The sequence below is a fragment of the Tubulanus polymorphus genome, chromosome 3 (assembly GCF_964204645.1).
Source record: "Tubulanus polymorphus chromosome 3, tnTubPoly1.2, whole genome shotgun sequence".
Classification (NCBI taxonomy): Eukaryota; Metazoa; Nemertea; class Palaeonemertea; order Tubulaniformes; family Tubulanidae; genus Tubulanus; species Tubulanus polymorphus.
This window is the reverse complement of record NC_134027.1, coordinates 18764455-18779720: the sequence shown is the minus strand read 5'-3', so window position 1 is coordinate 18779720 and position 15266 is coordinate 18764455. Positions and strand designations below refer to the sequence as shown.

Sequence of the window (15266 nt, the reverse complement as noted above, 5' to 3'; positions counted from 1 at the left end):
AACAAGGTATCAATTTTTTTTAGCCTAATGAACAGACCGTAAAAGCGTCTTATAAAACTGGTGCTACGATCTCTAGATCTCTCATATACAACATCGTTGCGAAGAATCGTCTTTAACCCTTTCAGTGCATCTACACCGCAATGTGGTATACGAATCAGTGATGGATTTTGCTAGTACACCCCACTGCAGTGTATTGATTTATGTAGTAATTACTAATTATCTCTCTTGAAAGATGGCAGCACCTGTCAAATATAGTGAAAGATTAGTAACTAACGATATACCGCGCCAGGGTGTAGACGCACTATAGTGGTATTCCTGTTATTCAACACACTAGGGTGGAATTTTTCAGAATTTTCAAATTATCTTCAGCATTATAGGGTATTAATAAGCCAGCACTGAAAGGCCACCCCTCAGCACATGTTTCAACAAATCAATAATTGTATATTATAGCACTACGAGGGAAATTTATATTAAGACTTTGCGGTCACGTTCATTCAACAAGGAATTTAAGAGAATTACCACTATAAATATAGCTGCAAAGCAGCAATAACGGGTTTTCTGGATGCATGTGATCGAAAGGAAAAATTAATTACCGGGTATTCGATGGAAAAAATAAAATGAGATGATTTGGATATTATCGGAGCAATCCTCTTTTTGGTTGAATGGTCTAACCCCAGTATAGTCCCCCGTGATTTGGAAATACTCGGAGCCCTCCTTTATTTACTTACTAAATGACGTCACAAACTGTTATTTCGCCGGTGCTTGTTGTCTAACAATTCAATTCAATTCTTTATTTACAGTAACCTAATAAGTAATTTTAAGTTTCAAATAGGATGGAAAGTACATTCAGACAATCTGTTGGTTCAGAGAGACCGTTATTACAGTATCAATTTATACATTTCGTTTCGAAGCTGTCAGTTGCCGAATCTGAATGAAGATGAATTTTATTTGACGAAATCGGCGGAAAATATATAATAATAATAATAATCAACAGAATTTCAAGAGGGTTTTCGACGAAAGTCAGAAAACCCTAATAATATCTAAAACATGCAGCTAGGGATTTGTACCTAACTGGTATTACTATATGTACCTAACATTTGGATATTGTCACAGCCATCCTTTTCATTGACTCCAGAGATAAACAACAAACAACATGAACAACAGCTGTCTTATTTTGTCATTAGTCAATGCTGAAAAATGGGCCTCAGATGCACCAAAAACCCCTCGAAATTTCAAAATACTAGCAACTGCTGTTTGCAGTTTGCCTAATAGTTTTACTTATTTCCGCGTTTTTCAAACTGCTCCGTTTTCATCCCTGTCTGATTATGTATTCTAGATTCAACCCCGTTTGGTAGTGTAAGTTACAGAGGATCATCGGCTGAAAATAGCAGACTTCTGGAAGCTGAATTGCTGGAACATCAAACCGATAACCTACATGAATCGGAACCGCGTACATCCGTCAGTATTAGTACAGGCCATAGACGTATGTTATCTGACCCAGGTGGCCAACTAGATTTAACTCAAGGTATATTCAGTTAGTACACATCAATACATTTTTTATCCAGGATGGTAATGGGATATTTGCACACCAGATGGCGTAACCACAGTTAATGGGTTGTGGCCACCCAGGTGCCATGAATGCAGTTGCTTTTTAAGTAGACGAAATTCATTATCAATAGGGTTTCCTGTGACCCTTAGTTTTCTGTGAAGAAACAGAAAACCCTAAAACAGAAAACCCAATTATGATTAGCTTTTGGGGAACTTGAGAGTTAATATGCGGATGACTACAGACATCTCTTGGTGGGAATGGGCACTTTGCACCAAGGGTCGGTACCGTGGCGGTCTTAAATTCCTTGTTTTGTGCTGGGAACGTCAGTAATAGGGATAATAGGCTTTCAAGCCAAAGGTCGAACGGTCGAGCTCGTAAAAAATGAAAAAACATAAAAATAATAACAATTTCTACTTGAATTACTCGCAAAACTCATAAAAATGAAAAATAAATTCTCACACGCTCGAATTTATTTTTCATTTTCTACTCACTAGAAGAAAGTGTGAGTAAAGTGTGAGTGAAATAGTTTATATTTTAAACATATTTCGAGTAAAAATATTTGTATGAGTTAGATTTTTAAACATTAAAAGTGTGAGTAAAGTGTGAGTGAAATAATTCATAAATCATTGAATATTTATATGTGTTGGATTCATTTTAATAAAAGTTTTGTTATTAAAATGAAGACAGAAGAAGAAGAACCCAACTTTAAAATCGAAATAAAAGAAACCAATAAATTATTTTCATAGTTTAACATTAAAAATTATATCTCAGCAACAAATTTAGTGTCCGCAAGGTATTATAAAATTGATAAGATTACTATGATTAATCAAATATCATCAAATGAAACATATTTAATTACTGAACTAGTAGATACTTTTGATAATGGCGTTAAAAATCCTAAAATATTAAATACAGTTATAAATTTTAAAGGAACTTTAGATGAAAACATAATTAATATTCTTAAAACTCCTTTCAATGAAAGAAATGATGATATAATACTTTCAAAAGATTACAATGATTTGATTAACTTAAGAATTGAAAAAAGACAATTATATTATTTCAATTTTGATAATAAACAAATTATCTATAATGAAAATTCATCAAATATTGGAATTCAATGTGAATTAGATAATGAAAAATCATTTAAAGATATTGCAGTTCAATGTAATTTAGATGATGAATTTAGAAAATTCAATCCTAATGAAAAAGTGCATTGTTATTGCGGAGGTAAATATTTAAAATCACATAAATCAAAGCATTATGAAACAATTAAACATAAAAACTGGCGTAAAGAAGAATTACAATTTTTGGAACTAAAATTTGTATTTCCGAGTAGTACTTACCCTTTCCTATGGTTTTTGCCAATATTTTCTAAATTTGGATTTATCGCCAATGGTTTTTCTATACGACCCGGCCCTGCGGTATTGCATTTAGCCACCGGCGAAATCCGCCATCTTTTTTCGTCATAGCAGACCAAAAAAAAAACAGCTATGCGGGGCAGGTGGGCGGGATTCCCACCATAGGAAAGGGTAAGTACTACTCGGAAATACAAATTTTAGTTCCAAAAATTGTAATATTTCCATCGAGTACTGTACCCTTTCCTATGGTTTTTGCTAGACTAGCCTAGCACAAGGATGGTGGGAAAGGTAGATAGAAAAACCACCGCTCAAACGCAAGGTAAGAGGGAAAAAGAGAGCACTTACCCAAGCACGGAATGGAGCACTGTAGCACAGGGAAGACCGGTTGGCCACAGTGAGTCCGTCCAGCTCAGGGGCCCCCCCCCAGAATTTTGCGAAATTAATACTTGCAGATATGAGCCCAAACTATGTACAAGGATACACCCCCTGTGATCCTGATAATGCTACATAAATATTCTACACTAAAGGGTCCGATCGGAAAGAACGGACACCTTGAGCCATGACAACAGGACCAAGTGAAGCTAATGAGCCTAACTGGCCTGAAACATCCCGTAAATAAAATGACGTGAATGTCGACGGTGAATTCCAAAAGGCGGCCCGACAGACTTCCTCCAACGGAGCACCCGAAAAGGCTGCGCAGGAAGTAGCCATAGACCTCACTTGATGAGAAACGACTCCCTCCGAGGAAAGATTCTCCTTCAATAAAATGTCCTTGATCATTGAAGAGACCCATCGGGCTACTGTGTCCCGCGAAATATCACCCTTTAGGTGATCCAGCAGCGGAATAAATAACCGCTCCCGTGAACCCCTCCGTGAAGCAGAGCGATCTAAATAGAAACACAACGCCCGCACAGGACATAAAGTCCTGTCCGGGATGCCCGGTTCCACTCAATGTTTTAGGGCTTCAATTCGCCATTGACGCCCAACCGAGCCTGGTCGTTGGTTCTTTGCCAAAAATTCCAAAGCAGGCCGCAGCGAAACAAATTCATTCGCTGGCCCAAAGACAATGTGACCTGGTCGGACTGAAAGCGCATGAATCTCAGAGCGACGGGCCGAGCAAGCCAAGAACAGCAAAAATACAGTCTTTTTTGACAAATTTGCAAAAGACGCTGCCGAAAGAGGTTCAAATGGAGCCTCCATTAACTTCTTCAAAATTACAGACAGATCCCATGGTGGAACTGTCCTTGTTACCCGAGGCCGGGAAATAGAAAACCCAGCAACCAGCTGGGATATCCGATGATCCCCTGCTACATTTGGCCATCCAGAAGCACGCAATGTATGAGAAATCGCGGAGCGGTAACCTTTAATAGTTATGACCTGTAAACCTTTTGCTACAAATAGGTGCAGTAAAAAATCTGCCAATTGAGCTACAGAGGGTGAGCATGGATCAATTTCCCCTGCAGCACACCAATCCGCAAAATGACTCCATTTGGCATCGTAAATGGTACTTGTTGACGGCCGCTTAGATCCTGCGATAAAGGAGGCAGCCTGTTCTGAAAAGCCTGAAGCTGACAAGGATCGCTGGACAATGGCCAGGCGAGCAGATTTAACCACTGGCTGTTTGGATGATGCCGAAAGATCCCCTGAGACAGAAGCGATGGGAAATTCGGAAGAATCCTGGGGTTGTCGCACAGTAGGTTGAGAAGTGGTAGGAACCATTTCTGAGCCGGCCAACATGGTGCTACCAGAACTATGTTGCAATTGACTGATCTCTCTATTTGATCCAGTAAGCGCGGCAGGACTGGTGTGGGCGGGAACGCATACGCATGCATCCCCGACCAGTCCAGAGAGAAGGCATCGACCCCCCACGCTTCCGCGTCTGGAAACGGGGACACAAACAGAGGACACCTCCGATTGAACCGGGTGGCAAACAGATCCAGCAGCGGATTGCCAAAAATGCCCCGAACCCGATCGGCTACTTCTTGGTGGAGAACCCATTCTGTCGCAATAGCCTGACCTCGACGAGACAGAGCATCGGCCATCACGTTCCTTTTCCCTGCTAAATGTGCCACAGTCAGGGACACGCCCTTTGTCTGGCACCAAAGAAGAATTTTGGTCGACAGACCTGTGAGGGTTTCTGAGTGAGTGCCCCCTTGGTTCTGAAGGTAAGCCCTCACTGTTGAATTGTCTGTGGCTAACCAAACGTGGTGGCCCTCCACTCTCCTGTGAAAGAACTTCAGGGCCTTCCACACGGCCAGCATTTCTAGGAAATTTATGTGGTTGGTGGCCTCGTAGCGAGACCATTTCCCGGCTTTGACTCGGTTCTCCAGATGTGCCCCCCAACCTTGGTGACTGGCATCCGTGAATACACGAACTGGAGCCTCTAACGGGGCTAGTGACACCCCGAGCCGAAGATTCGTAGTGGCCGCCCACCACTGAAGATCCGGACTTAGATCGGTTGGAGGTACGGGAATCAAGGCCTCCCAGTTGCCCTTCGACTGAGACCAGAAGACCTTCCAATATTGTTGCAAGCGCCTGCTTCTGAGGCGGCCTAAGGGCACCACCAGACCCATGGAGCTGATGGAGCCTAGAAGCCGTGACCAGTAACGAGCTGTTCTCGGGGTTGTGGACACTCCCGCTACAGCTTCTTGAAGTTTGGCCACTCGAACCATAGACGGAAAGACTTTGCCGATTCGGAGATCGAAGTCCATGCCGAGATAAGTGAACTGTTGGGCCGGCGTCAACTGAGATTTTTCCCTGTTTACGCGGAACCCTAGCTGATGGACTAAGTCCAAGACTGAGGTCATTGCCTCCCGACATTCCTGAGCCGAATTCGCGACTATTAACCAGTCGTCGAGGTAAACGAACAGTCGAACACCCCTTGACTGAAGTACCTTCTGAACTGACTTGACCAACTTGGTGAAAACCCACGGGGCCGTACTGAGGCCAAATGGAAGAGACCTGAATTGGAACTGGCGGCCTTTCCACTTTATCCTGAGAAATCGCCGAGATTTTGGGTGAATTGGAACCTGAAAGTAAGCATCTTTCAGGTCCAATGAAGCCGCCCATTGACCCGGACGGAGCCCTTGAATCACGTCCTTGGGCTTGGTCATCCGGAACCTTGGAATGTCTAGGTGCCGATTGAGGGATGACAGATCTATCACTGTCCGTTGACCCCCTGTGGCCTTTGGTACCATGAATATTCGAGAAAACCAGCCGGGAGAAGTTTCGTTGCAAACTGGTTCTATCGCTCCCTTCTCTGCCAGTTCCTTGAGAGCCGGAGAGATTAAGGCCTCCTGACCTGGTTTTGGCCGCATGTCGGGAGGTGACCTCATCAGGCGCGGTCGCCTTAGGAAACGGAGACGGTAGCCCCGAGAGACGACCCGGGAGGGCCAACCGTCTCCAAAGAGGTCGGACCAGTGGGTTGCTGCCTGCTGCAGACAACCTCCCACTGGTCCCAAGAATTCATTTCGAGTTTTTCCGAAAGGAAGAGCCCCTTTTTGGAGCCTTCCCCTTGCCTCGATACGAACCGGAACTGTTACGACCGGACGAGGCTTGACACGATTGTTGAAGTTGCGCGCTAGTTCTCCAACCGGCATCCGAAGCCGCCTGAGAAAGCGCTGAAGTTTGAGATGGTCCTGTTTGCGTCCGTGCCGAACCTTGCGCCGCCGGCGTCGGACCAGAACGCTTTTTCCACGGAGTTCGGGGGTTGGACTTGGCCTGAACCTCCCGAATCTTCCTCAGCTCTGCGGAAACCGGAGCGCACCAACCGGAGAAGAGACGTGAAGACGTCCCCAATGGGGCTCTCAGCAAAGCATTGGACACCATATCCGGTAGACGAGTTTTGGCACTGGAGTCCATCACTGACTGACGGGAGGCTAACACCAGATTAGCCTGACCCCGAACCGACAACGGAATTACATGCGAAACAGACCGAGCCAAAGATTGGATAATCCGGTCCATTCCCTCCAGTTTAAGGGCAACTGACTCTGGGTCGGAGCCCGCATGAACGGCGGCGTGAGTCTCGCGAAGCTCACCCGTCAACACCTTAAGTGCCATATCTTGAAACGAACCAACCCTGGTAAGATTGTCCAGGATTGACGTCATGGCCACCAAACCGGACTTAGGCAAACGAATACCCGACTGTGCTGTAACAGTATCCGGGCTGATCAAAGTATAATCAGCATCCAGGCAGTTATGACTGTGATCCACAGCACCTGGAGTTGCGTAATACGCCGAGCGAAATGCGCCTATAGGTGGATCGGTTGAACTAAAATATTTCCCAGATTTCATACCCCGTTCTGGAGGGGGAAATGAAAAAGTTCCAGGCCGACATTCACCCCATAATTGCGTATCCAATCGAGCCCATTCTCTTGAAACCGCTGACGATTCCCGTAAAACGTTAAGATCGGAGTCCGGAGGGCGATAAGCTTCCATTGACTCACCGACCAGAGGAGCTGCTGTGGGCTTAGCGCGAGTTGCCCCGTGCTTGACAAAGAACTCACTTATCATCGCTCTAAATGGCATGTCCCCCGCTGGTTCGGATAAAACTGAACGGGACGGAGATACATTGCGAGCCAGGGAAGCCCCCATCGTCTGGGGCAACCCACAATTGCTTGCGACAGGAACGACCCCAGAAGGAATTGCCGCCTCTGGGACCGGATCCTCATTGAAATCAGACCCTACCGCAGCATCCAGGAATTCAGAGTCAGAATTTCGAAAAACTGAGTGGGCTGGCGAACTTCTAACCGGACAATCAGGAATAGGCTTACCTGTTGTAGAAGTTGCAGCGACTTGTTGCGACGAAGATAACAAGTTTAAAATTTTCTCCTCAAATACATGGAAATCCTTCTGAGTCAGGTATTTTCCAGTATCCCGACGATCATGCCGACTTCGGTGACGGTCCCTCGAACGGGATCGTGACCTACTAGAAGAATCGCTTTCATCGCTAACCGACGTCGACGAACGATGAGAAGACCGACGGCGAAACTTCCGACAATAACGATCGTAGTCCCTCTCGCGATCAAACCTTGATCTGCGAGAAGGAGATCTTGCTCGTTTATTACGCTCCCGGCGTCTAAATCTAGTGGGAGAGCGAGCTCTATCCCCGGAGCGACGATCAGAATCAGACGATGAACGTACCGGATGTTTTGAACCGGACGACGTCTGGACCGGACCGATGGCCGAACCGGACCGATGCCCGACCCGGACCGGACCGGTACCGACCGAACCGGTGCGGGCCGTTCGCGACTACCGCGGCGCGCGCTCGGTTCCGAACATGTAGTCTGAACCGGCCGAACCGGCCGAACCGGTGAACGACCAGAGACCGGTGAATGACCGGAGACCGGGGCCGGTGAACCAGCGTTCTTCCCCGGTGAACGGAGTTGGGAAGCCGATCGTACCTGAACGACCGGCGACCGCTCCGCTTTACGATAAGAAACAGGATTAGAAACGTCGGTTGGCACATCGGCCGAAACCGACGAATCCCTGCTAACTCGACGACGATCTCTTAGTTTAAGAGCCTTATCGGCCCGAAGCCAAAGGTCCTCGGACCACACGACGCAAATATTGCAAGGATTGCTCCTTGCACATATTTGACCGGATTTGCGCCTGCACGACGCACATGAATCGTGGTTGTCCCAGGCGCCAAACAAATGCCCGCATCCCTCCCCGCCACGATGCTGACCCTTAGGAGGGGGTGGCATAATTATCCTGTTACAAATCAAAACAATTCAATTCAATCAAATTATATTTGTAAATAAAATTCTTACGAAAAAAAAGAAATCAGGGATAACCCCCAAACCGAACGGACTCACCGTTACGAGAGTGAAAACTCCCTAATATCCTAATTCCCAGATTTTTACGGCGAAAAAATCCAACGCGTTCTACTGCGAGAACGCCAAGAAAAAAGATGGCGGATTTCGCCGGTGGCTAAATGCAATACCGCAGGGCCGGGTCGTATAGAAAAACCATTGGCGATAAATCCAAATTTAGAAAATATTGGCAAAAACCATAGGAAAGGGTACAGTACTCGATGGAAATACAATTCTACATTATAATTATTGAATTGAGTTAAATGATTTAAATATCTAATAGACTGTTAAAATGATAAATTGTTTGACAGTTGAAATGATAAATTGTTTGACAGTTGAAATGATAAGACAGTTAAAATGATAAATTGTTTGACAGTTAAAATGATAAATTGTTTGACAGTTGAAATGATAAATATTTTGACAGTTGAAATGATAAATTGTTTGACAGTTGAAATGATTTAAATATCTAATAGACTGTTAAAATGATAAATTGTTTGACAGTTGAAATGATAAATTGTTTGACAGTTGAAATGATAAGACAGTTAAAATGATAAATTGTTTGACAGTTGAAATGATAAATATTTTGACAGTTGAAATGATAAATTGTTTGACAGTTGAAATGATAAATATTTTGACAGTTGAAATGATAAATTGTTTGACAGTTGAAATGATAAATTGTTTGACTGTTGAAATGATAAATTGTTTGACAGTTGAAATGATAAATTGTTTGACAGTTGAAATGATAAATTGTTCGGCTGTAAATTTAATTGTTATTTGATTTAATCATTTAAAAGTTTGATATTTTTAAAATGATTATAAAATATTTAATTAAAAACTAGCAAATATTTTATAAACTGTTTAATTTTTCTCTTAAATAAATGGATGGTTTCATTCCAACTGGGAAAAGTGATTTTAAAACATTATTTAGTAGCAGGCGGATTAATATTGGCTGCGCTTTTCTTTTATTATGAAAATATCAGTAAGGATTTGATGAATGAAAATATAAACTACTTAAAGAAGTTAAATGGAAACAATCACAGAAAGAATAACAATAAAAAAGTTAATTTAGAAAATGATTTAGAGGATTAAAACAGCATCTTTTAATTTCATATATTTTGACTATAAAAATGAGTGAAAATATATTAAACTTATTACATCTAATATATAAAAATCAACAGAATATTAAATCAATTATTATGCTTACAGGTTTATTTTCTTTTTCAATTTATAGTATAAAACAGTTGTTAGAATTCTATGATTGCTGTAAAATTAGATACACTGAATTAATAGAAAATATGAATTATATTTCAGATAGATTGAATAATATTAAATGCTGTGAAATACTTCATTTTCAGAAATAAAGCATAATATGTATTTAATACCATTAATACATATTTAATACCATCAATACGTATTTGACACGTATTTAATACATGGTATTAGGGTATCTAATAGGGTATCTAATACATTGATACCTCAACCCCCTTTTTTTATTAACTTTTATTTTCACACATTTCAACTAATATATTTTATATTTTCAGCCAATTTAACAGTCGATTTCTTATTTTGATTCATATAATTTTTCATCAAGTTCATGAATATACATGTGATTTCTCAAACTCTTTTTATTTTTATATCTTTTATTGCATATTTCACAGCATTTAATATTATTCAATCTATCTGAAATATAATTCATATTTTCTATTAATTCAGTGTATCTAATTTTACAGCAATCATAGAATTCTAACAACTGTTTTATACTATAAATTGAAAAAGAAAATAAACCTGTAAGCATAATAATTGATTTAATATTCTGTTGATTTTTATATATTAGATGTAATAAGTTTAATATATTTTCACTCATTTTTATAGTCAAAATATATGAAATTAAAAGATGCTGTTTTAATCCTCTAAATCATTTTCTAAATTAACTTTTTTATTGTTATTCTTTCTGTGATTGTTTCCATTTAACTTCTTTAATTTCTTGCTCAATTTTATATTTTCATTCATCAAATCCTTACTGATATTTTCATAATAAAAGAAAAGCGCAGCCAATATTAATCCGCCTGCTACTAAATAATGTTTCAAATCACTTTTCCCAGTTGGAATGAAACCATCCATTTATTTAAGAGAAAAATTAAACAGTTTATAAAATATTTGCTAGTTTTTAATTAAATATTTTATAATCATTTTAAAAATATCAAACTTTTAAATGATTAAATCAAATAACAATTAAATTTACAGCCGAACAATTTATCATTTCAACTGTCAAACAATTTATCATTTCAACAGTCAAACAATTTATCATTTCAACTGTCAAACAATTTATCATTTCAACTGTCAAAATATTTATCATTTCAACTGTCAAACAATTTATCATTTCAACTGTCAAAATATTTATCATTTCAACTGTCAAACAATTTATCATTTTAACTGTCTTATCATTTCAACTGTCAAACAATTTATCATTTCAACTGTCAAACAATTTATCATTTTAACAGTCTATTAGATATTTAAATCATTTCAACTGTCAAACAATTTATCATTTCAACTGTCAAAATATTTATCATTTCAACTGTCAAACAATTTATCATTTTAACTGTCAAATAATTTATCATTTTAACTGTCTTATCATTTCAACTGTCAAACAATTTATCATTTCAACTGTCAAACAATTTATCATTTTAACAGTCTATTAGATATTTAAATCATTTAACTCAATTCAATAATTATAATGTAGAATTGTTATTCTTTACGCCAGTTTTTATGTTTAATTGTTTCATAATGCTTTGATTTATGTGATTTTAAATATTTACCTCCGCAATAACAATGCACTTTTTCATTAGGATTGAATTTTCTAAATTCATCATCTAAATTACATTGAACTGCAATATCTTTAAATGATTTTTCATTATCTAATTCACATTGAATTCCAATATTTGATGAATTTTCATTATAGATAATTTGTTTATTATCAAAATTGAAATAATATAATTGTCTTTTTTCAATTCTTAAGTTAATCAAATCATTGTAATCTTTTGAAAGTATTATATCATCATTTCTTTCATTGAAAGGAGTTTTAAGAATATTAATTATGTTTTCATCTAAAGTTCCTTTAAAAATTTATAACTGTATTTAATATTTTAGGATTTTTAACGCCATTATCAAAAGTATCTACTAGTTCAGTAATTAAATATGTTTCATTTGATGATATTTGATTAATCATAGTAATCTTATCAATTTTATAATACCTTGCGGACACTAAATTTGTTGCTGAGATATAATATTTCCGTCGAGTACTGTACCCTTTCCTATGGTTTTTGCCAATATTTTCTAAATTTGGATTTATCGCCAATGGTTTTTCTATACGACCCGGCCCTGCGGTATTGCATTTAGCCACCGGCGAAATCCGCCATCTTTTTTCTTGGCGTTCTCGCAGTAGAACGCGTTGGATTTTTTCGCCGTAAAAATCTGGGAATTAGGATATTAGGGAGTTTTTCACTCTCGTAACGGTGAGTCCGTTCGGTTTGGGGGTTATCCCTGATTTCTTTTTTTCCGTAAGAATTTTATTTACAAATATAATTTGATTGAATTGAATTGAATTGTTTTGATTTGTAACAGGATAATTATGCCACCCCCTCCTAAGGGTCAGCATCGTGGCGGGGAGGGATGCGGGCATTTGTTTGGCGCCTGGGACAACCACGATTCATGTGCGTCGTGCAGGCGCAAATCCGGTCAAATATGTGCAAGGAGCAATCCTTGCAATATTTGCGTCGTGTGGTCCGAGGACCTTTGGCTTCGGGCCGATAAGGCTCTTAAACTAAGAGATCGTCGTCGAGTTAGCAGGGATTCGTCGGTTTCGGCCGATGTGCCAACCGACGTTTCTAATCCTGTTTCTTATCGTAAAGCGGAGCGGTCGCCGGTCGTTCAGGTACGATCGGCTTCCCAACTCCGTTCACCGGGGAAGAACGCTGGTTCACCGGCACCGGTCTCCGGTCATTCACCGGTCTCTGGTCGTTCACCGGTTCGGCCGGTTCGGCCGGTTCAGACTACATGTTCGGAACCGAGCGCGCGCCGCGGTAGTCGCGAACGGCCCGCACCGGTTCGGTCGGTACCGGTCCGGTCCGGGTCGGGCATCGGTCCGGTTCGGCCACCGGTCCGGTCCAGACGTCGTCCGGTACAAAACATCCGGTACGTTCATCGTCTGATTCTGATCGTCGCTCCGGGGATAGAGCTCGCTCTCCCACTAGATTTAGACGCCGGGAGCGTAATAAACGAGCAAGATCTCCTTCTCGCAGATCAAGGTTTGATCGCGAGAGGGACTACGATCGTTATTGTCGGAAGTTTCGCCGTCGGTCTTCTCATCGTTCGTCGACGTCGGTTAGCGATGAAAGCGATTCTTCTAGTAGGTCACGATCCCGTTCGAGGGACCGTCACCGAAGTCGGCATGATCGTCGGGATACTGGAAAATACCTGACTCAGAAGGATTTCCATGTATTTGAGGAGAAAATTTTAAACTTGTTATCTTCGTCGCAACAAGTCGCTGCAACTTCTACAACAGGTAAGCCTATTCCTGATTGTCCGGTTAGAAGTTCGCCAGCCCACTCAGTTTTTCGGAATTCTGACTCTGAATTCCTGGATGCTGCGGTAGGGTCTGATTTCAATGAGGATCCGGTCCCAGAGGCGGCAATTCCTTCTGGGGTCGTTCCTGTCGCAAGCAATTGTGGGTTGCCCCAGACGATGGGGGCTTCCCTGGCTCGCAATGTATCTCCGTCCCGTTCAGTTTTATCCGAACCAGCGGGGGACATGCCATTTAGAGCGATGATAAGTGAGTTCTTTGTCAAGCACGGGGCAACTCGCGCTAAGCCCACAGCAGCTCCTCTGGTCGGTGAGTCAATGGAAGCTTATCGCCCTCCGGACTCCGATCTTAACGTTTTACGGGAATCGTCAGCGGTTTCAAGAGAATGGGCTCGATTGGATACGCAATTATGGGGTGAATGTCGGCCTGGAACTTTTTCATTTCCCCCTCCAGAACGGGGTATGAAATCTGGGAAATATTTTAGTTCAACCGATCCACCTATAGGCGCATTTCGCTCGGCGTATTACGCAACTCCAGGTGCTGTGGATCACAGTCATAACTGCCTGGATGCTGATTATACTTTGATCAGCCCGGATACTGTTACAGCACAGTCGGGTATTCGTTTGCCTAAGTCCGGTTTGGTGGCCATGACGTCAATCCTGGACAATCTTACCAGGGTTGGTTCGTTTCAAGATATGGCACTTAAGGTGTTGACGGGTGAGCTTCGCGAGACTCACGCCGCCGTTCATGCGGGCTCCGACCCAGAGTCAGTTGCCCTTAAACTGGAGGGAATGGACCGGATTATCCAATCTTTGGCTCGGTCTGTTTCGCATGTAATTCCGTTGTCGGTTCGGGGTCAGGCTAATCTGGTGTTAGCCTCCCGTCAGTCAGTGATGGACTCCAGTGCCAAAACTCGTCTACCGGATATGGTGTCCAATGCTTTGCTGAGAGCCCCATTGGGGACGTCTTCACGTCTCTTCTCCGGTTGGTGCGCTCCGGTTTCCGCAGAGCTGAGGAAGATTCGGGAGGTTCAGGCCAAGTCCAACCCCCGAACTCCGTGGAAAAAGCGTTCTGGTCCGACGCCGGCGGCGCAAGGTTCGGCACGGACGCAAACAGGACCATCTCAAACTTCAGCGCTTTCTCAGGCGGCTTCGGATGCCGGTTGGAGAACTAGCGCGCAACTTCAACAATCGTGTCAAGCCTCGTCCGGTCGTAACAGTTCCGGTTCGTATCGAGGCAAGGGGAAGGCTCCAAAAAGGGGCTCTTCCTTTCGGAAAAACTCGAAATGAATTCTTGGGACCAGTGGGAGGTTGTCTGCAGCAGGCAGCAACCCACTGGTCCGACCTCTTTGGAGACGGTTGGCCCTCCCGGGTCGTCTCTCGGGGCTACCGTCTCCGTTTCCTAAGGCGACCGCGCCTGATGAGGTCACCTCCCGACATGCGGCCAAAACCAGGTCAGGAGGCCTTAATCTCTCCGGCTCTCAAGGAACTGGCAGAGAAGGGAGCGATAGAACCAGTTTGCAACGAAACTTCTCCCGGCTGGTTTTCTCGAATATTCATGGTACCAAAGGCCACAGGGGGTCAACGGACAGTGATAGATCTGTCATCCCTCAATCGGCACCTAGACATTCCAAGGTTCCGGATGACCAAGCCCAAGGACGTGATTCAAGGGCTCCGTCCGGGTCAATGGGCGGCTTCATTGGACCTGAAAGATGCTTACTTTCAGGTTCCAATTCACCCAAAATCTCGGCGATTTCTCAGGATAAAGTGGAAAGGCCGCCAGTTCCAATTCAGGTCTCTTCCATTTGGCCTCAGTACGGCCCCGTGGGTTTTCACCAAGTTGGTCAAGTCAGTTCAGAAGGTACTTCAGTCAAGGGGTGTTCGACTGTTCGTTTACCTCGACGACTGGTTAATAGTCGCGAATTCGGCTCAGGAATGTCGGGAGGCAATGACCTCAGTCTTGGACTT

General features: G+C 42.4%; 1 protein-coding gene across 3 annotated transcripts in view; it reads left to right on the top strand.

Moving 5' to 3' along the window:
- The window catches only part of LOC141902891 (protein CFAP20DC-like), an 86053-nt gene that overhangs the window by 46708 nt on the left and 24079 nt on the right, over window positions 1-15266 (top strand). For all 3 annotated transcript variants that reach the window (XM_074790818.1, XM_074790817.1, XM_074790819.1), the window contains one exon: window positions 1337-1525. In XM_074790818.1, coding sequence (XP_074646919.1) covers window positions 1337-1525 — 189 coding nt within the window. The remainder of the gene's footprint in view (window positions 1-1336; window positions 1526-15266) is intronic.